The 20,917-nt window shown below is 39.3% G+C and overlaps 1 protein-coding gene across 1 annotated transcript; it reads left to right on the top strand.

Moving 5' to 3' along the window:
• The first annotated feature begins 5,121 nt into the window (after nucleotides 1–5,121).
• Nucleotides 5,122–19,335, top strand: LUM (lumican). Its single transcript, XM_050935762.1, has 3 exons — nucleotides 5,122–5,393; nucleotides 8,190–9,104; nucleotides 16,371–19,335. Exons 2-3 carry the CDS (start codon nucleotides 8,210–8,212, stop codon nucleotides 16,523–16,525), a joined length of 1,050 nt encoding a protein of 349 aa, XP_050791719.1. The 5' UTR covers nucleotides 5,122–5,393; nucleotides 8,190–8,209; the 3' UTR covers nucleotides 16,526–19,335.
• Nucleotides 19,336–20,917: the final 1,582 nt, after the last annotated feature.

The following is a 20,917-nucleotide window of genomic DNA, read 5'->3' as shown; positions in this document are numbered from 1 at the left end:
TCACAATACCCTGGCTTGGTTCAGTAAGGTTCCTATTCTGGAATCGGCCAGCACCCTGAGGGCTTCCTCCCTGGTGACTCCTTGCCTCTACTTGAGTCCTCAGTGACCCCAGCCTTCTTGGATTCAGTTTGCTGACCACAACTCCCTGCTGATTCAGTCCCAGTGCGGTCCTCTCCCTTAGAGTGTGACAGTTCTAATTCCTTTCCTTAGGGCATAGCCACTTCTTCCAACAGCTGGATGGAGGGACCCGGTCCCACCTCCTGCTCTGTGTCCAAACTCACAGATCCTTTAAATATAGCAGAACATGCTATGTTCTTTTACTAATTGCTGCTTTACATTTCCCCGGACCACTTCCCCATAGCCTGTCTTAGTTTTCCATGGTTTTCAGGTAAGAGAGTATTCTATTTGCTGCATCTTAGGAGCATGACAATGAGTGATGCTATATTGGTATCAGTTCTGGTCAATATCTATATAATAAATTCAGATTTTTCAATACCCATGACCAAAGAATTTGGAGCATCTTAGAAAAGAGTAACTAAGAACATGATTTATGGCAAATTAAGGAATGTACCTTATAAATTAGAATGTGGGCACAGACACACACAGCATCCCACACCATTATACAACAAAAGACATAGGAAAATAAATAGGAAAAAAAGGAATCTTGAGCTTCACCATTAAATTGCCTCTCATATGTAAAGGTCGTGCTTTCTCAGACTTTCAAAACTGTACATAGATGGTCAGAAGTTTCAACCCTACTATCACCATGGACCATAGAGACACAGAAGTCCTTCAGGCCAATAGGTCCTATATCATTTAAGGCTTTCAATACTAAGAATCAGACCTCAAATTGCTCTTGAATTGCTGAACTATAAAGTATGCGTCTTGCAGAGTCAGTATGTGCAGACTCAGACAATGGGGAGATCCTACTTTGTCTCCCTTCCACTGAAAGAAGTAAATGTTACCAACTTCTAAATACTGTCAAGTATGAAGCAACACAAAGCAGTGATTCATTTTTCTGAACCTCAGAAACAAAGATTCAGACTCAAATAAAAAATAACTTGTGGTCTGTTAACAGGGTGCACCACCAATACTACTATTTTTGTAAAACTCCAAAGCTGCTATTTCCTTTTTAGAGGAAAGGGAAAAAAACAATTTGGATTACCACAAACCGTGTAATGCTCATAATATGCACCCCAATATTTTCCATTTGAATGTAAGTGCAGGGTAAATATTGGACAAGCAAAAGGATAGGATGAAAGCTTTCAGTTGAAAAATAATGAGTGCCTGCACCACCAAGGATCTGGAGCTGAGTTGTTTTTAGTGGAACTGATTTGATATGAGTCAGCATTAACTAATATTTTTAAAACGTTGCAGGGCTTAAGGAAAAAAAACCATTCAATTATTATTGAAGGCTGGAGCTAATGCCTTATTTTTCTTCATTCACCATATACTGGAGGCTAAGAAAACCTCGTGCCTTTTCAGTAACTTACAACATGCACTACAAAAGCAACTTAGATTAAGTTGCCTGTGCCTGTGACACGGCCAGTGGATTTTAATGGAGATTTCATTTCTCTCTGCTTCAGCGAAAGTAGCAGAGCAATCAAATCAAGCAACGTTCAGTGGAAGTTGCATCTGCATAGCAAAACACAGAAACTTGGCCCACAGTATTTAATTCAAGATGCGTGAAAAATGCATACTCAATCCACACATTTTAGGTAGCAATGCTAAAGTTTCCATTGCCCTTTTATGTAGAGCTCCACACATCTAACTGAAGCACGTGAGTTCTGTTCCTAGGTCTAGTCTCTCTAACTGGGCAAGAGCAAAGGCAAAAGACTCAGAAGAGATAGTGTGTTTAATTTTTATGACTAAGGCTACATTTTAGTCACGGGTGTTTTTAGTAAAAGTCGTGGACAGATCACGGGTAATAAACAAAAATTCATGGCCTGTGACCTGTCCTTGATTTATATTAAAAATACCTGTGATTAAATTGGGTGTGGGTGTGTGGCTGGGAGGGTCTCTGGGGGAAGGGGAGCTGCTGGGGGGTGGGTTCCCAAGGCCAGCAGCACCAACTGCCTGGGCCAGCAGATCGCAGCAGCTCTGGCCAGCTGGCCAGGGACCACTGCCTGCAGACACTGGAGCAGGGGCTGCTCCGGCCAGCCAGCTATGGACTGCTGCCTGGGGCTGCTGGAGCAGGGGCTGCTGTGGCTGCCCCGGGGTCACCTAAGCACTGGCCCCTGCAGAAGTCATGGAGGTCCCAGAAAGTCCATGACCTCCGTGGCAGACACTGAGCCCTACTTATGAGTACACCATATGCTACCTCTAAATGGGAATGCCACAGTGATTCCTTCTGCCAGTGCAGAAATGATTGTTACTGAGTGCTGATAATATGCTCTTATTTTTACAAGACACAAATGACAGTATACACTGGGGCAGTATGGAAGGAGGTATGATGAAGGGAAATGTGAAAAGGAGACAGGCAGAATGGAAGATGAAGAGAGCTCCCCTGACTTCAGTTCTCAGATTTCACTGAGATGCTCCATGGGATTCCCAGAAGCCATCCTCAACCAGAAAGACAAGGCATGACAGGGAGGGAGACTTTGTTAGAGAAAGAGAAGTGAAAATGTGTACATACTTACAATGTTAAGGACAAAGTATATTAGACAAAGAGTATTTTACCCATTGTTCTCATGAACTAAAAATTTTGCCTCAAAAAGTTCACAGTCTAAGGCAGGGCTGGGCAAACTTTTTGGCCCAAAGGCCACATCGGGGAATGGAAATTGTATGGGGGCCAAGAATGGTCACAAAATTGGGGTTGAGGTGCAGGAGGGGGTGCGGGCTCTGAGATGGAGCTGGGAATGGGAATGAGGAGTTTGGACTGTAGGAGTTTGGCGTGTAGGAGGATGTTCTGGGCTGGAACCAAGGGGTTCGGACAGAGGGAGGGGGATCAGGGCTTGGGCAAGGGTGCGGGAAGGGGTGCAGGTTCCAGATGGGGGTTCAGGCTCTGGAGTGGGGCTGGGGATGAGGGGTTTGGGGTGCAGGATGGTGCTCTGGGCTGGGATCAAGGGGTTTGGAGAGCGAGAGGGGAATCAGGGCTGGGACAGGGGGTTGGGGTGTGGGGAGAGGCTCAGGAGGTACAGGCTCCGAGTGGTCTTACCTCAAGTGGCTCCCAGAAGCAGTGTCATTTCCTTTCCCTGGCTCCTACACGAAGGAGTGGTCAGGCAGCTCTGCACGCCGTCCCATCCGCAGGCCCCACCCCTGCAGCTCCCATTGGAGCGCATAGGAGCCAGAGCGGGGTCATGCTGTGGCTTCCTTGAGCCACATGGTACAGTCCTGACCCTGAGCCCCATCTGGAGTGCTGGAGCGGGGCTGAGCCATGTGGTGCGGCCCCAACCTTGCACCCTGGCCAGAGCAGGGCTGAGCTGCGTGGTGCAGCCCTGACGCAGTGCACCAGCTGGAGCGCGGGCCAGCTTAAAACAGCATGCGGGCCGTAGTTTGCCCATCCCTGGTCTAAAGGTATGTCTACATTACAAGTGCTGCAGCAGCACAGCTGTGGCGCTGCTGCTATGCGGCCATAGCACTGAAGTGTAGACTCTTGCTACAGTGATGGAAGGGGGTTTTCTGTCATGTAGTAAATGCACCACCTAAAGAGGCAGTAACTAGGTTGATGGAAAAATTCTTTGTTGACCTAGCAGCGTCTATTCCAGGGCTTTGATCAGCTTAACTACACTGTTATATTGTCCCAGGAGCAAAAGCAGTGACTGAGTTGTGGCTCAGAGACTCGCAATCAGTTCCTGTTTTCCTGTACCAGCCCTTTTCCTGGTACAGATTACTTTCACTACCATAGAGGCTCAGACATGCAGGTGAGCATGGCTGGGAGAGACCCAGGGCCCCATCCACCTCTTGTATAAAATGGAGAGTAACGGCTCCAACAGTGTTAAACTCAACCCCACCACTGCCCTGACCCTGTTTTACGACCTGTAATATGGGTAGCTTCCTTACTCCCCTGCACTGGCATGTAGGCCGGTTTTGGACTGAACACCGATGACAGCCCATGAATGGCAGATTAAAATTCTGAACAAAAATCACTTATCCCTTACAAATGACAGCAAGCAACATAATTACCTCTTCTGGGATAAAATTCAGATGTATTTATTGCTTCATCTCTGACTAGCATGAAACCTTCTATCACAGAATCTTTCAAGATGCCTTGTCTATACTATCCACAGACACATTTGCTTTTTTACCTCCTTCACACAACTCTTTGAAAAGGGTTTGCATCCCATAAACACATCAAGACACTCACAATTTAGGTATCTGCGAGTTTTCTTATGGAAATATTAAGACCCAGAATGAACAGTTATGGTTCTGCCAATGATTTTCTTTAATATATTATCTTTTGGGATTGTCCAACTAAAACCAACATTCTCATCCAAGCTTTAGGATGCATTCTTGAATGATATCCATGAAATAAGAAACAGAATACATAGCTGAGTGGTTCCAGATTCTGGAGGATAGAAGAGTATTTTGAGAACTAAAAAGGAACAAATGTCCAAAGTGAATTTACAACTGCAGAAAAGTCTTTATGGGACATTTTTATTATGAAACATACATGTATTAGATAAATTGGATCATCAAAGAAAATTCCCAAACCTAGTAAATTACTATATGTATAATGGAAAAAAAAAAGCATGGGAGTCAATATTTGCTTGCAATGTGTTGGAGAAAGATTTATAGCATAGCACTCTAACAAAAATCCTAGTGTATTTTCATCTTTGATTCTTCTCCTCAGTTAATTTTTTAATTACATTATTATGGAAATAATGTGATAGAAAGAAAAACAAGACAAATGAGTAAATGACTTGGCTTAAGATATATAAAACTACATTGAGGTTTGAATGTTATTTGTTAGATCATGGCTAGTGGTATAAAATAAACTGGGAAACAGAAAAGGTCTGTATGTAATTTGTATTTTATTTAAAGCATTTTTTCCTCTAGAATACTAAAATTCCTTGTGTAGGGCTGTGGTTCGGAGTCTGAACTTTTTCAGGTTTGTGAAACACTTATCTTTTCCGTATTCCATAAGGACTGCAGATGGGTTGTCCTTGTAGAGTATACAGTATCCACCTGCACTTCATTAGAGAGCATTTGTACATGCCATACCACAAGATCATCAAAATGACATAGCAGCTTCAGAGAACAGCGTGACTAGTGTTTTTTTGGTTTGGGTTTTTTTTTGGGGTTGTTTTTTGTTTTGTTTTTTTTTAGCTCTTGTATCACAGAGGATCTGGCAACCAGTTACCTCCTGACACTGTTTACAGCATATATTGGTCGATTCAGTCCTTTATTGCATCTGCTCTGGGAATTAAAGAAAGCAGCTTCAAGGCAGTAAGGTAAGTGCTGTTGCATGTTTTAACTATAATGTTCAGCTATTTAAATGTAGCTGTAATAGGGAAATGAAAAATGTCAGAACAAGTTTGCCAATTTGTAAATTGAACACAAATCAGTAGTTTTAGTGTATTTAATTTCACAGTTTGCTTACAATAACCTTGTATTGCATGCATTAGTGGTGAACTTTTTGTACAATATTTGAGAAGGGAAACTTCATACACAGTAAAAGGAAAATTTAAAAATACTACTCATTTCAATTAGCCCTCCAGTGGTCTGTTAGTAACAATGATTTATCAGTCTTCTTGATGTGTTAAATCATTATTGTACTATTTAAATAGGAGGATGCAAAATAGAAACATTTAAATAATTAGTTTGGCTGTTGATGAAAGGTAAAATGCTAGACAGTTTGAAATTGTCATTAAGTTGTCATTTAACTTTGTTGAATACCCAATTAAATATTTTAATTTCCTGTTATACACCATAGCCAGCAGAGTGAAACTGATATTGCCGAATCACAATATTTTTAATATTGAAGATATTTATTGTTTTCATGATAATTAAATTACATTATAATGAATGTAGTCAATTTTCAAAAAAATTTAAAGAGTTTTTGCCACTGTCTCTATTCCATTTTGGTGAGGTTTTTTGAAGTTTGTGGCAATGCAATTTATCATTGTCTGCATTTGCTGTGCACCTTCCCTACTGTGTGCTCAGGTATTTTACAATGAAACTTGTAAAACAACAAACAATAATTTCATCAAAAAATGTTTCCAGATCAAGACTGGCATGTCTGAACACACTCCAACCTAATAATTCAGAATCATATGGTCCAGGGTAATATTTTGAGTATATATAATGAGCACTTTTTTAATATTTTTGATAGACTTTTTTAGATCCACTTATTAAGAATCTGGCAACAAGCAAGATAATTGTTCTACATAATATTTACTTTATGGTGGTAAAGTATTTATACTTTATGTATGTGTGTGTGTGTGTGTGTGTGTGTGTGTGTTTATACACACACACACACGCACCATGCTATATTTTATACAGATTTAAAAACACATTCATATGAATCATATGCCATCTCATTTTTAACATTTAGTTGATTACACTAATCTATATAAATTTAGTTTAAATCTTGACATTATTTCTAGTGTTTTGCATCATATTGAATATTGCATGTTCTTTGAAGCAAGTCTCCTGTATATGGAATTAAGGGGAAAAAAAAAACTAAGAACCATTAAAACTACAAATTAAAACCAGAAAAGCAATGAAATATACAGTTAAAGCAGACTATTCATTCTCCTATATTAGTAGGCCTTTACTTTTGCCAAAAACAATGCAAACATGTCAGAGAATATTACTGTATGGCCAAAGAGTGCCAGTCCAGATTGTTGGCCATAGCTCTGACTTTCCACTTTTGTAGGGAAATAGTAAGACCTCCCATCCTGAATGTGTTTACATAGAGGGGACCAGCCAGATTTTCAGCTGATGTAAATCAGTGAAGTTCCATTGACTTCAGTAAAGCTGTGCCTATTTACACTGGCTGGGGACCTGTGCCATGTTTTGCATTTGATTTAGTATGTTCTTAGACAATAGTGGCTAACAGACAAATAAAACCATACTTGTAACTCACATTTGAAAATCTCCCCAATGGCATCTCTACCCTACTTTATCTAATTAGGTAATATTTGATTGGCTAAGTGCCTAATTAAAGATATTGAATAGATCTCCTCAATCAAAGCTTAGCATACTAAGGCAGAGCAGAGAAACTTAAATTCATTGATCAGAGATACCATAACACCACTTTAAAAACTCTTACATTCTGTTGGAGGGTAGATTAACAGGACCTGCTTGGAGATATTTTAATTCAAGGATTATTTGCCCACTAGAATATAACATGGCTTTTAGTGAGCAAAAAAAGCAAGGGAACAAACTTAAGGCATATGTGCTGTTCTTAACTAAATTGCAAGCACCACAGGAGCTTTCAATTGTTTGTGTAGCTCAGAGTATATTGTCACCAGATAAATAATAAAAATAACATCGTATTCTGCTGGAGTTTTCCATGGATCTTAGATCCATGTCGGATGCTACTATGCATACCAAGTTGCATATGGATATGCTCTGAAATTGCTTAGGAACAAGAGGACAATTGATTTTTTTTATTGTTTTTTATTGCTTTTCATCACATTCTGAACTGTAGTTAAAACACTGGGCTGGGTCTTCAGCTGGTGTGACTCAGCCTAGGTTTGCTGACTTCAGGGGTGCTATACTGATTTACACCAGATATGGGTCTGACCCACTGTGTGAATTGGTAGTGGGACTGTATGTGTATATATATGCTTATATAAATATTTTAAAACACTAACCACCCTTATTAAGCAATTTTCTGTCTCAAGATGGCATCCCAAGTGCACTGAGAACAATTTTGCTTCACTTGGATTAGAAAACCACCTGTGTTAAGCAAGTGGCTTAATGACCCCTTGAATGGCTGCTTAAAATAAGTTTTACTGTGGGAATCTGCAGGGTCATTTACATAAGTATATGACCAATTTATTCAGTCTATGTAGATATTAGAGAGAGAGATTTTCAGAGCCAGATCTTCTTCTAGGCCTTCCAAATATGATGTGGATTTGCACACAAGTTTCCTAGTCACAAACCTAATTGGCACTTTTATAAATTAACTTTAATTAATTCAATCTTCCTTTTCAGTTTTTATGCATAATTTTATATGGTAAAATTAAAAGTAATATCAAGGAAAATTAATACAAAATTATAACTCTCACCCCATATAGGGACAAGACACATTTCAAAGATGCATCTAAGCTCTCTACCTTTCTTACTGGTATTGATCAGTGGCATTTTCTGCCAATACGACTATGATATGGGATATTTTCCAGACCCAGATTACCCTTATGTTCATCCAATGATGGGGCCATCTACAGCAGTCTGTGCCCCAGAATGTAATTGTCCTGAAACCTATCCATCCGCAATGTATTGTGATGACCTCAAATTAAAAAGCATCCCAATTGTACCTGCTGGAATAAAATACCTTTATCTCCGAAACAATATGATTGAGGGCATTGAAGAAAATGCATTTGAAAATGTAACAGACCTGGAGTGGCTGATCTTAGATCACAACCATTTGGAAAATTCAAAAATTAAGGGAAGAGTCTTCTCCAAACTAAAGAGTTTAAAGAAATTGCATATAAATTATAACAATTTGACTGAAGCTGTTGGACCACTTGCCAATACCATGGATGACCTGCAACTTAGTCACAATAAGATCACAAAAGTCACCGCCAATGTACTGGAGGGGCTGGTGAACCTGACTGTCCTTCACCTACAGAATAACCAGCTGAAAACAGACTCTGTTTCCGGGGCTTTGAAAGGACTGAAGTCACTTTTATATCTTGACTTGAGCTTCAATCAACTTACAAAACTACCAAAAGGACTGCCTCCTGCTTTACTCATGCTGTATTTTAACAACAACCAGATCACCAACATTCCTGATGAGTACTTCCAAGGTCTTAAGGCCCTGCAATATTTACATCTGTCTCACAATCGGTTGACAGATGGTGGAATACCAGGCAATGTTTTCAATATCTCCTCCCTAGTTGAGTTGGATCTCTCCTTTAACATGCTGAAGAGCATTCCAACAGTCAATGAGAACCTAGAAAACTTCTACCTCCAAGTCAACCAAATTAACAGTGAGTAACATCTGCATATTTTATTGTAATGAATAATACAATTAATGCCACTCCCTGCCTAGACCACAAGAGATCCATAGATAGTGACACTTCTATCAAAGCTGGGCATGTTCTCGCCCCATGTTTACCAGTTTTTACTTACCTACTTTTACTTATCAGTTTTGTATTTTTCCATTTTGAAACCCAATTTTTTGGAGGATGGGGGTTTGGGGGGGAGGTTAACTTTGTTTTGAACTGAGCTGAAATTAATGTATCATGCCAGCAGTCATTTTAAGCACTGAAAGAAGGGTTCAGATGGGGAAGGGGGGAAGGTGGTGATACTCTCCTGGGGGCCACCTACAAAATAGACTCAATCCATTTGAGTCACTCAAATAGACACTACTCATATTGGATTGTGCTCCCTGAGCTTCAATGTGTTCCTAGAGCTTGGATCCCCTCACTGGAGCTTCAGTATGTCCTTGGAGTCTGCTAGGTTCATTGAGCTTGGGTCTTTCTTAACTGAGAGAGTGCGGGGCGTGGGGTGCGGGGAGAACTCATCCAAATACCATCCTTTTGTGACATCAAAATGAAATCTCATTCACAGTAAATTCTGGAGATCTGGAATTTTCTCTCTCCTTTCTTATGTCAAATAGTTAACAAATGTTGACATTTAAATTGTCATTATTGGGTATCTGAGTTAACACCTCATTGAGTTTACACTGCTCAGAGCGACTGCTGTAGGCTTTCTTCAGTTTCATGTAGACATCTCTGTGTATAATTTTCATAATCAGGTCTCCATTTTGGCAGACAATTGTGCATTTACTATGAATTACTAATTAAGAAATTAAGGCCAATATTTTCAAAGATTTGCATCTATAGTTGAGCACCTAAATCCAAGCAGGACCAGCGTTCAGATGTGCTAAGCACCTGCAGTTCTCAGTCCATGAAGCCTAACCAGTGTTCAATTCTTCAGAAAGTTGGGCCTACAGTGTTTGGGTATCCAAAGCAAAGAGATCTGATTTTCAGGAATGCTGAGCACTCAGAGCTCCCATTGAAGACAATGAGAGTTGTGTATTCACCTTGAAAAATTGGACCTTTCAGAGTCAGCTTCCCTTTCACCCTGCAGCCCATGATACAGGTAGATAGTGTAAGAGAGCCTTGAACAGGGTAAAGGGCTAAAGGGCTATTGATGATCTACCCCAAAAGTTTTAGATAGAAAAAAGCAGTATTTAAAAACTGATGGACTGCATTTCAAACTATACTTAGGTTTTTTTAAAAAATATCACTTATATTGAGACCCAACACAAAACTATTTATGTTAAGGCACTCTTTCTTGTGTCCTTCATTTTCGGAGTCATATTTAGCAATTATCAGGCAATGTTTGTATTGCATGTCGCTTTGTCTCAGAGCTCATCTGTTCCATGCAATTGACCTTAGCCCTAACGTGAAACCATAATACTAGATGTGACAGAGTAAAAATAATACTAATGATACGTAACAATTAAACCATGCTTTTTTACCTTCTAAACACTGAATAACAATTTCCACTAAATGATTGTGATTTGATACCAAGATTAGACATGGAAAGTGAGCTGCTAGAGAGAGAGAGAGAGAGAGAGAGAGAGAGAGTGAGAGAATAATTTTGAATGCAAATTCTTGCTACATTACTAGAAAGAAAACAAAACATTTCTCAATATTAGTGTCTTCAGGCCTTCCTCAGGTCAGATTGCACTGCCTGCTGCAGAAAATGGCCTCAAAGTATATAAGAATTGGCCTGGTATAAGGGAATCCTAAACTGGTATCAAAACAGAGTAGCTAATCCTGTCCCTACCCCACTACATGGAGCATGCTGGGGCCACCTATAGGCCAGGAGTGAGGCACTCTGGGATGACAATTGAGTGCAAATATTCCACTGATCCCAGGACAATGGAAAAAGCCCTACATGGCCATTTGAGCTGGTGTAAGTTAATTGCTAGGTGTCCCAGCTAACATAGGCTCATTGGAGGCTTATAGGCACCTTTGTCCCCTCCAGTTCTTATATTCAGTGCAGCTAAGGATTGAGTCTTCTTAGTTTAAATATCCTATTTTTAGCAGGGTTGCTCCAGTGTGGATTTTCCTATTTAACCTAGGTCACAGTTTGAACCCAGACTTTGCTATGCCATCGGGTTTTTGAGTTAGTCACTGGAGCTTCGGTTTGAGTAGAAACAACCTGGAAGCATTTCACATTTCTTTGTGTGAGTGCAGAAAAAGAAATATATATATTTTTTCAAATACAAAATGTATTCAGTAAACAAAATACAATAAATCAATTAAATCAAGTTAAGTACAGTTATAGGGCTAGATCCTTCCCAATTCCACTTGGTGCAATACCTTGGAAAGCAAGAAGTGGGCAGATATGACTATTTTTCATCTTTATGGCCCCTACCAACTTTCCCCAGTGTTACAGCTGGCCAGAGCCATTCCAGGCCCTGACACATGGTAGAGTATCCCTGAGATCAACATCAGCCCTAAGATCAACATCTTTTCAGCCTCTTTTTCACCAGCCAGGTCCCCAGTATACTCCCTTCACTTGGGGGCTACAAAGGGTGGTGATGAAGAGCTGAAAATGCTGGACCCAAATCACTGTGGATTCTCATATGCCAAAGGTAACCTTGAGTATCTAGCAAAAGTGTCTTTGAGACTCCATTTGTGCAGCAGCCAAAGTAGTTCAGTGGTACAATAATTTAGACCACAGACAAAATTTCCATGTGCCATTTTTCATTTGAAAAACACTGAGATTAACTAAAGCTCTAGTGACCAGACTATATGTGGGTGCAGTGCAGGAAAATCAACCTCTGCCCCAGTCCTTTAATTCTATGGGCTGAATTAATAAGCACAGCCCTGTTCTGTTGGTTCTGCATGGAGTGAGTTCTGGGGCCACTTCATTTTGTGTACACACTGATCTTCCCCTGGTCCATTCCAGGCCTGCCCCCAAAATGATTTTGCACAGAGGCCTGTGCAAGATTGGTTCAGACACCATTTCAGTGGAATACAGAAGCAATCCTGCCTGGAAACTCGGCTAGCCAAAACTGGTCAGAAAATAGATTTTTATACTCCCAGTGAACTGCACTGATTCCACAGACAAAGGTTCCTTCTTAGCAATGGAGGAAGTGGCTGGATTTGCCCCATGGTTTCGATTGCCCCGTTGGAGTCCTGACATGTATTTAACTGCAGTCACAGCAGCATGAAAAATCGAAGTGATACCTACTGTTTCCATAGTTTATTTAGTGTCAAATTTAGTAACAATTACATAGACCCAATTCTACAAATATCACTCATGCAAATTATTCTTACTTATGCAAATAGGCCTATTGATGTCAGTTAGTATCTCATATCTGGAAGAATATCAGAATCAGCCTGTAAAATCACAGAAGCATAGAACTGGAAGGGACCTCAGTAGGGCAGTCCAGTGCCCTGCACTGAAGGCAGGACTAAGTAATAACTGGACCAATCTTGACAGGTCTTCGTCTAACTTGTTCTTAAAAATCTCCAATGACAGAGATTCTATAATCTATCTAGGCAATCTAGTGCTTAACTATCCTGATGGTTAAGATTTTTTTTTTCTAAACCTCCTTTGCTGCAATTTAAGCCCATTGCTGCTTGTCCTATCCTCAAAGGTTAAGGACAACATTTTTTCACCATCCTCCTTGTAACAACTTTTTATGTATTTGAAAAATGTTATGTCACTACCTCAGACTTTTCTTCTCCAGACTAAACAAACCCAATTTTTAAAATCTCTCCTCAGAGGTCATGTATGTTTTTTAGATCTTTAATCATTTTTGTTGCTCGTCTCTGGACCTTCTCCAATTTTTCCACATCTTTTCTGGACACATTACTCCTGTTGAGGCCTTATCAACATGGAGTAGAGTGGAAGAATTACTTCTTGTGTCTTGCTTACAACACTCCTACTGATACATACCAGAATGATGTTTGCTTTTTTTGCAACAGTGTTACACTGTTGATTCATATTTAGCTTGTGATCCACTATGATTCCCAGATCTCTTTCCGCAGTACTCCTTCCTAGGCAGTCATTTCCCATTTTGTATGTGTGCAATTGATTATTTCTTCCTATGGTAGTACTCTGCATTTGTCCTTGTTGAATTTGATCCTATTTACTTCAGACTATTTCTCCAGTTTGTCCAGATCATTTTGAATTTTAATCCTATCCTCCAAAGCACTTGCAACCACTTCCAGCTTGGTATCATCTGCAAACTTTACAAGGGTGTTCTCTATGCCATTATCTAAATCACTAATGAAGATATTGAAGAGAACCAGATCCAGGACTGATCCCTGCTGGAACCCACTCAATACAACCTTCAAGCTTGACCATGAATCACTGATAACTTCTCTCCAACCAGTTATACACCCACCTTATAATAGCTCCATATAGGTTATATTTTCCTAGTTTGTTTATGAGAAGGTCATGTGAGACAGTATCAAAAGCCCTACTAAAGTTAAGATCTGCCACATCTACCACTTCCTCCCTATCCACAAGGCTTATTACCCAGTCAAAGAAAGCTATTAGGTTGATTTCATATGATTTGTTCTTGAAAAATTCCTGTTGACTATTACTTATGATCTTCTAGGTGTTGACAAATTGATTGCTTGATTATTTCCTCCATTATCTTTTGAGTACTGAAGTTAAACTGACTGGGTTGTCCTTATTTCCCTTTTTATACATGGGCACTACATTTGCCCTCTTCTAGTCCTCTGGTATTGTCATAACTTTCTTACTCAGATCTGAACCTTAGAGTTCAGAACATGAGAAGTTAGCATGAAACCTCCAAACTTAATTACCAGCTTGGATCTGATATCGCTGCCACCAGCCAGAATTCCAGTGTCTGGCTCACTCTGGTTTCCCCAAAACCTTACCTGGGGAACCCCAAGACTCAGATGCCCTGAGTCTGACCACAAAGGGAAATAACCCACTTCCCTTCCCCCTCTTTACCTCCTCCCAGATTTCCCCGCCCTGGGTACTCTAGGAGATTCCCTGCTTCAAGTCCTTGAAACACCGCACCGAGAAATCAAATATTTCTCTCCCCTCACCCAGAGGTTATGCAAATTCAGGCTTAGTAAATCTAACACAAAGAGATTCTCTCTTCCCTCCTGTCTTCTTCCTCCCACCAATTCCCTGGTGAGCTGCAGACCCAATCCCCTTGAGCCCCCACAAAAGAAAAATCCAACAGGTCTTAAAAAGAAAGCTTTATATAAAGAGAAAGAAAAAGACATAAAATGGTCTCTGTATCAAGGTGACAATATACAGGGTCAATTGCTTAAAAGAAAAAATGAATAAACAGCCTTATCCAAAAAGAATACAATTTAAAACATTCCAGCAACTACACACATGTAAATATAAAAAAACAATATACATCTATTGTCTTACTATCCTTGTACTTACAACTTGGAAACAGAAGATTAGAAAGCTTGGAGATTCCTGTGGTCACTCTCAGAGCCCAGAAAGAGAACAGACCAAGAACAAAGGACTCACACTCAAAACTTCCCTCCACCCAGATTTGAAAAAGTCTTGTTTCCTGATTGGTCCTCTGGTCAGGTGTTGTTTGTTACCCCTTTCCAGGTGAAAGAGATAGTAACCCTTAGCTATCTGTGTATGACAGGTATCTTTCCTATCTGCCTTGAATTTTCAAAGATAATCGCTAATGGCTCAATTATCTCCTCTGTTAGCTCCTTGAGTATTCTAGGATGCATTTCATCAGACCCTGTTGACTTGAAGACATCTAACTTGTCTAAGTAATTTTTAACTTTTTCTTTCCCTATTTTAGCCTAAGATACTACCTCATTTTCTCTGGTATTCACTATGTTAGACTTCCAATTGCTACTAAGCTTTTCAGTAAAAATTGAAATGAAAAAGGCAATTAGCACTTCCCCCTTTCCACATTTTCTGTTATTGTCTTTCCTTCCTCATTGAATAATGGGCCCACACTGTCCTTGATCTTCCTCTTGCTTCTAATGTACTTGTAGAATGTTTTCGTGTTATCTTTTATGTTTCTAGCTAGTTTAATCTCACTTTGTGGTTGGCCTTTCTAATTATGTCCCTACATACTTGAATTGTTTTCTGATATTCATCCTTCAAAATCTGACCTACTTTCTACTTTTTTCCAATACTCCAGTATGGAACACCTTTAGTCACATAAGAATATCTATTATCTCTCCCCCTTCAAAGAGAAGGCTGTACAATATATAACAACAGGGAAATTGCCAGTGTCAGAGTAAGGCAGAATGAAATGGAACTGCTGAGGTAGGCCCCACTTTCTAAAAGTAATTTAAAAACCAACAAAAAACAAACAAAAAAACCTTTATTTTGTGAATCCCCCACAAAGCTTCACCCACTCTCCAATTTTACGTCTCCATTTCTTAGAAATGACCTAAGTTTCCATGTTTTGAAGAGACTCCAAAATCATGTAGGTGCAGAACTTACATGTTTGGTTCATAGGGGCCATATTTTGCCAATGACAATGGAAGATTCTAATAAGCATGAACAAGGAGTCCCCTTGAAGCCCAAATGGGGATATCACCTACCATAGCTTTCAGATCTTTCTCTGTCTTCTTTAATACTCCTTCAGGAAAAAGTTTTTTTTTTATTTACAAGGTGCAGCAATTTTCCTAGGTGACTTAAGGGAAGACAGTGTTAGTCAGCCTGAAATGAGGGTTAGGGTGGAATTTTCAAAAGAAATGAATTTCACATTGAGATATACTAAATAAAAAATAAGATATTTAAAAGATAATCTCCAACACAGAGGCCCATTGGCCTGCATCCATCTGCCAGCATACCCCTAGTCTGTTTTCACCTGCACATTTCTTTCTCTCTTCATATGTATGCCATGCAGCATTTGCTTTATACCTCTCTCCCAATTTATTCAGTATGGCCATGCCTTCGTCCCAACATGCCTGCCAACTGGGTGCTGAGCTCTTTTGAAAATCTGGCCATTTATTTAAGTGTCTAAATGGGAGCTGGACTCTTTTTAAAATCTGGTACCAATCACAGATGCTGAATACTAGAAAAATCTTGCTCTGAGCTCCTTTGAAAACTCAGCAATTAAGTGTGAGCTCCTCATCTAATGTAAATCCATGGAGCTCCACTGAAGTCAAGGGAGCTATCACTTTACTCCAGCTAAATATATAGTCCATTGTGTTCATGGCCACAGATATCTCCTGGCATTAGTCATAGTCTCAGATGATTGTGTCAAGTAGACTATTATGATTAATTATCATCATTATTTTGTGTTTCAGAGTTCCCACTGAGCAGCTTTTGTAAGGTTGTTGGACCACTAACCTATTCCAGGGTCAAACATTTGCGTTTGGATGGAAATAATCTCACTCGATCTGACCTGCCACAGGAAATGTACAACTGTCTCCGTGTAGCTGCTGATGTCTCACTGGAGTGAAATGCCTCCGATTTCCTTATAACGGTCATAACTATACTGCAGATTTACACCAGCATAACTCTTTAAAATTAGGATGTCTTAACAAAAGTCAATTTGCATATTATCTATTCTGTTTGTTAATATTTAGCATGAACCTGGTGAGCCTAACAAAACATGTTTGTGCATAGTTTTACAAATAGTTTCAATTGTTTGTTTCTGGAAACACAAAAGGACCCTATTCACCCCCCCCCATCCAAATCTGGCTTCCAAGTTGGAGGAATATGATCACGATTGTAGAAATCTATGTGCATTCACACACATGCACACAAACATTGGTGTATGCAGTTTTGCTCAGGTTCTCATGGAAGTCAGGTGTGATTTTGGTAGAGTACTGAATGGTAATTTAGGGCTGAAGTGTGTATGTACACTATTCACCCTGGTCAACTTTAATATTCTAAATTATTCAAGCCTTTGATATATTTTTAGAATTTGCAAAAGAACAGCATAATACAATTTAGCAATATAAATATGATAAAATGTGTACGAAAATATATTTTCAGAGCCAATTTGAATATGACATTAATGAGACATGAATGATTATGAAGAAACAAGAACATTTTTCAGGATTTTTAAATTGTTTGTTGTTGTTTTTGTCACTTACCTATATACTTTCATTGAGAGGTTTTTGTCCGCTACCAGTAGAATTGTTATTTCACAGTAAATCATATATACAAGCATTTTTATTCAATTACTTGCATGCTACGTTTAACCAGACTGTAGAAAATAAAACATAGCAAATAGTTCTGTTGTGTCCATATCATTGTCAAATATGTTGCAGTCTTTTATAAACTTGAAAAGGAAGTTCAGGTTAAAACAGAAAATTCTAAGGTATTATATTTTGCTGAATTTATTGTAAGGTTAAATAAACTGTTTTCTGTACTTTGTAGTTTCAAAATGTTTTCAAACATATCATCCAATTATATCCATTAGCACTTGTGTTTACCATTTTGTCCAGGCCTTGTGCACTGAGAACTGCCAGGTGAAGCATGTCTGCTATAATGAACTGTTAAGCAATCATTTGAAATGTATTTATGAATTTTGTGAACATGAAAATGAAATGTATCAGATGTCATGGACAGTAAGTGTAAGTCAGTGTCAATCCCTTCTGATACAAAGAAACTAGTGCATGCTACCTGGGAATGGGAAGTCAAAGTAATGTGTGTCTTGGAACATACACTAAAATAGACTTGGCATTAACTAAAAGCTATTATGACAGCTTGCTTGTAAACAGGTACTGTCCCATGGATACTATCTGCCTTTTGACTCCTTGATTATAAAGCCCTTAAATAAGAACTACCTTAATTTTTTATGGTAGAATCATTGACTCCACCACCACCACCACCACCCAAAGAGATATCCCCTGAGTAATGCCAACCCTAAACTTCCAAGAGCATGCAACAGGTACTCAAAATCATGAATTACAAAATAATGGTTTTTTTATTTGCCTTTTTTTTAAGAGCCTTTGATGTTTGTGATGTCAAGCTTTTCTCCACAACACTGAGGGCTAGAAACTTACTGAAAAAAAATTAAATCTGCATTTCTCACGTAATCACAGGACTCCAGCAGCTGGGACTTTACAAAAACACCAAATATTGCAGAAGTCACAATAAAATTTTGAGAATTGACAACATGGTCCCTTTGTGTAGGAGTTGAATTGGTATATGTTATGGTTTTGATGCCTCCTGTGTTGACTGATGATTTCAACTATTTCTACTATACTTTTGTGATGACCACCATCTTGATTGACACAGGACCTCTAGGGCTAAAAGAATGAGGCTTTACAGCTTAAGTAAAGTGACAATTCCCTGTAGGTCAGAGATCTAAGACTCATATCCTCTGCGGACTGGGCACTGAGAAGGACCTGTAACATACACTGAACAGTGAGTTACACTGGCTCTTTCTCCTATTATGATTTTCCATATTTGATTAGTTATCTACCACTGTGAATGTCTGGCATCATTACAGGGTACTGAGGGGTAGAGGGCACCCCTCCATCGAACTAAGGCAATATAGCACTTATGAATCCCCACAACCACTGGAGAATAGCCTCCTTTCCACCTCTGAAATGAGAAACAGATAATAACCATCATAGCAGAGAAGGTGGCTGTGGACATTGGGTACTTACCTTACTGTTTACTCCCTAAGCTTCATAGAGCACAGTCCTGCAGATCTCCAGTACAAAGCTTCCCAGGGGGTCCCAAGGGGGTAAGGATGATGATGCAGAACCAGTACTCACCTCTCACTCAGAAAATTTGACACAATCAGAGTCCCTGCAACTAGTGAAAGAAAAAGGAACTATCCGCCCTCTTGTTTTCACATTCTGCTCCTGATTTTCACAGAGTGAGGAGCCAAGGTCCATGTGCATTTATGTGCCTTCTTTTGCATATGCAAATAGACCTAAATATCCATTTTGCACATGTAGCTCCCCAATTTGCACACGTGATGCAAAAGCAGGCAAATATAAATATGTACTGTCCCTGACCTTCATATTACGAAAACTAGGCCTTCCATATAAGTCAATACTTTCCAGACATTAAGGTAGAATGTCTGCGTTTGGGAACATTTAATAGCTGAAGAAAACCTTAGAAAACTTGTCACTTGAGGTTGGCCCGTCCACTCTGGCTGGATGATGGGTTTGTTGACCTTGAGGATGCAAGACAAACCTACATGCTACTTCTGAATGCTGACCCACAGTAGATACCTCCCTGTCTCCATCTGACCTGCTGTGATGTGTATGTATATATGACTGAATAAAATATATGATAGATGTATGTGTGGCTGTTTGTATGTTGCTTACTATTTCTGTCCTTCTCTACTCTTCACCAGTCAAAATTGCCAACAATGTTTGCTATCACATTTCAGGGTGGAATTTCATGTGTGTGAGTTTGCACAATGAAGACATTTTGAAAGACGTGGATTTTGAGAGACGATATGCAAAAAATGTGGGCACTCAATTTCGTGAAGAGCAACATTACAAGGGTTCCGGAAATACACAACATTAACTGGTGAAAATTTGCATATGGAATTTCAGGAACTGATTTTCATCAATTTCATCCAGCCTTTCACAGAGGGAAATGTGATTGACCATCAAACTATCATTTAAAACAAAAGTATTTCTTAATATAAAATATATTTTCATACAGGGCTAGATTTACCTTATAGACACTACCCATGACAATCCCAAAGGCAAACTGGGAGCAGAAAGCTTTCATGCTCTCCACTATACCATTTTGTAGAATACAATTTTATCTTCCCCTATGCAGCTGGCAGACACAGCACAAAGATAGCCACTACATCAATGATCTTACAATCAAAATATAAGATGAGACAAGAGGTGGATACATGAAACAGGCAGGCCTGCAAAAGGTAATGGCAGGTTTGGTAATGTGCAGTGCTTCGGTGATGCACAATGCAGGGGAATATAATTCATTAAATTTAAACTTTCAATTGAAATGTGGCTGTTTAAGGAATATTTCTATTGATATTAGTTGTTAAAACCTGTTTGTACAGAAGCTCAATTTTGGATCTAAATTGGCATGTATCTATTAGGTTGTGATTTTTGGAGGGAGGGAGGGGTCCAAGTCCCACTGATTTTCAAATGCCAGCATTTACCACTAAACTATTCAAAAGAAATATGACAATACATGGGATCTGTCTCTCGAGTGCACAGGTTTTGCTTAAGTTCTCAGTGGAGAGCTTATAGTCCCTAAATATCTTGATTCCCTCCCATCATAATAAAGTGTTTACAAAGCAAAAGATGTACTGGGCAGTCCATAGCTGAATAAAATTTAATTTCTCTCTGGATCTTGTTATATAAAAGTTTGATATTAAATGGCTAAGCCACACCATCAAAAATGGCAGTTCTCCTTTCTGTCCTGGTTTTGTCAGAGGTAGGACTAAATAGAGCACAAGGCCAGGCTATCACATAGGCTCAGCTCTGTAGCCAATGGATTTTCCTATTTAAGGCACCATAAGTGTAGCAAACTGGCCTGTGATCATTGCTGTAAAAGATTAGCAGTTAACACACATCTGGTACACAGTAGCTTTCTCTAGCTATCCAGATACTTATGGATTAGGAAGAATTACCCACAGTTGTTTTAAAGATAAAGAATATTATCAGCATCCACTGCCATTGTTTCCAGTAGCAGTAGTCAAGACCGAAATAACATTTCCATTATCGTTACCAACTTGTATATTCAATGTATTGTAATAGCTCCATAGACAAATTTTGGCAAGCCTGACCTCAGTCCAGAATTTCATTTTCTATGTAAATAGACCCTATATACATATTTTCAGTCATTGAAAATGGATCACATTTAAAAATACACATATTTTTAATCAATTTGCACTTTT

The sequence above is a fragment of the Gopherus flavomarginatus genome, chromosome 1 (genome assembly GCF_025201925.1).
Source record: "Gopherus flavomarginatus isolate rGopFla2 chromosome 1, rGopFla2.mat.asm, whole genome shotgun sequence".
NCBI classification, from domain to species: Eukaryota; Metazoa; Chordata; order Testudines; family Testudinidae; genus Gopherus; species Gopherus flavomarginatus.
This window is presented reverse-complemented; position numbering and strand designations above follow the sequence as displayed.

Excerpts from the sequence above, each read along its gene's own strand:
- LUM (XM_050935762.1), top strand. The coding sequence starts at position 8,210 with ATGCATCTAAGCTCTCTACCTTTCTTACTGGTATTGATCAGTGGCATT. Across the intron at positions 9,105-16,370 it reads CCAAGTCAACCAAATTAACA|AGTTCCCACTGAGCAGCTTT; the intron begins GTGAGTAACATC and ends TTTGTGTTTCAG.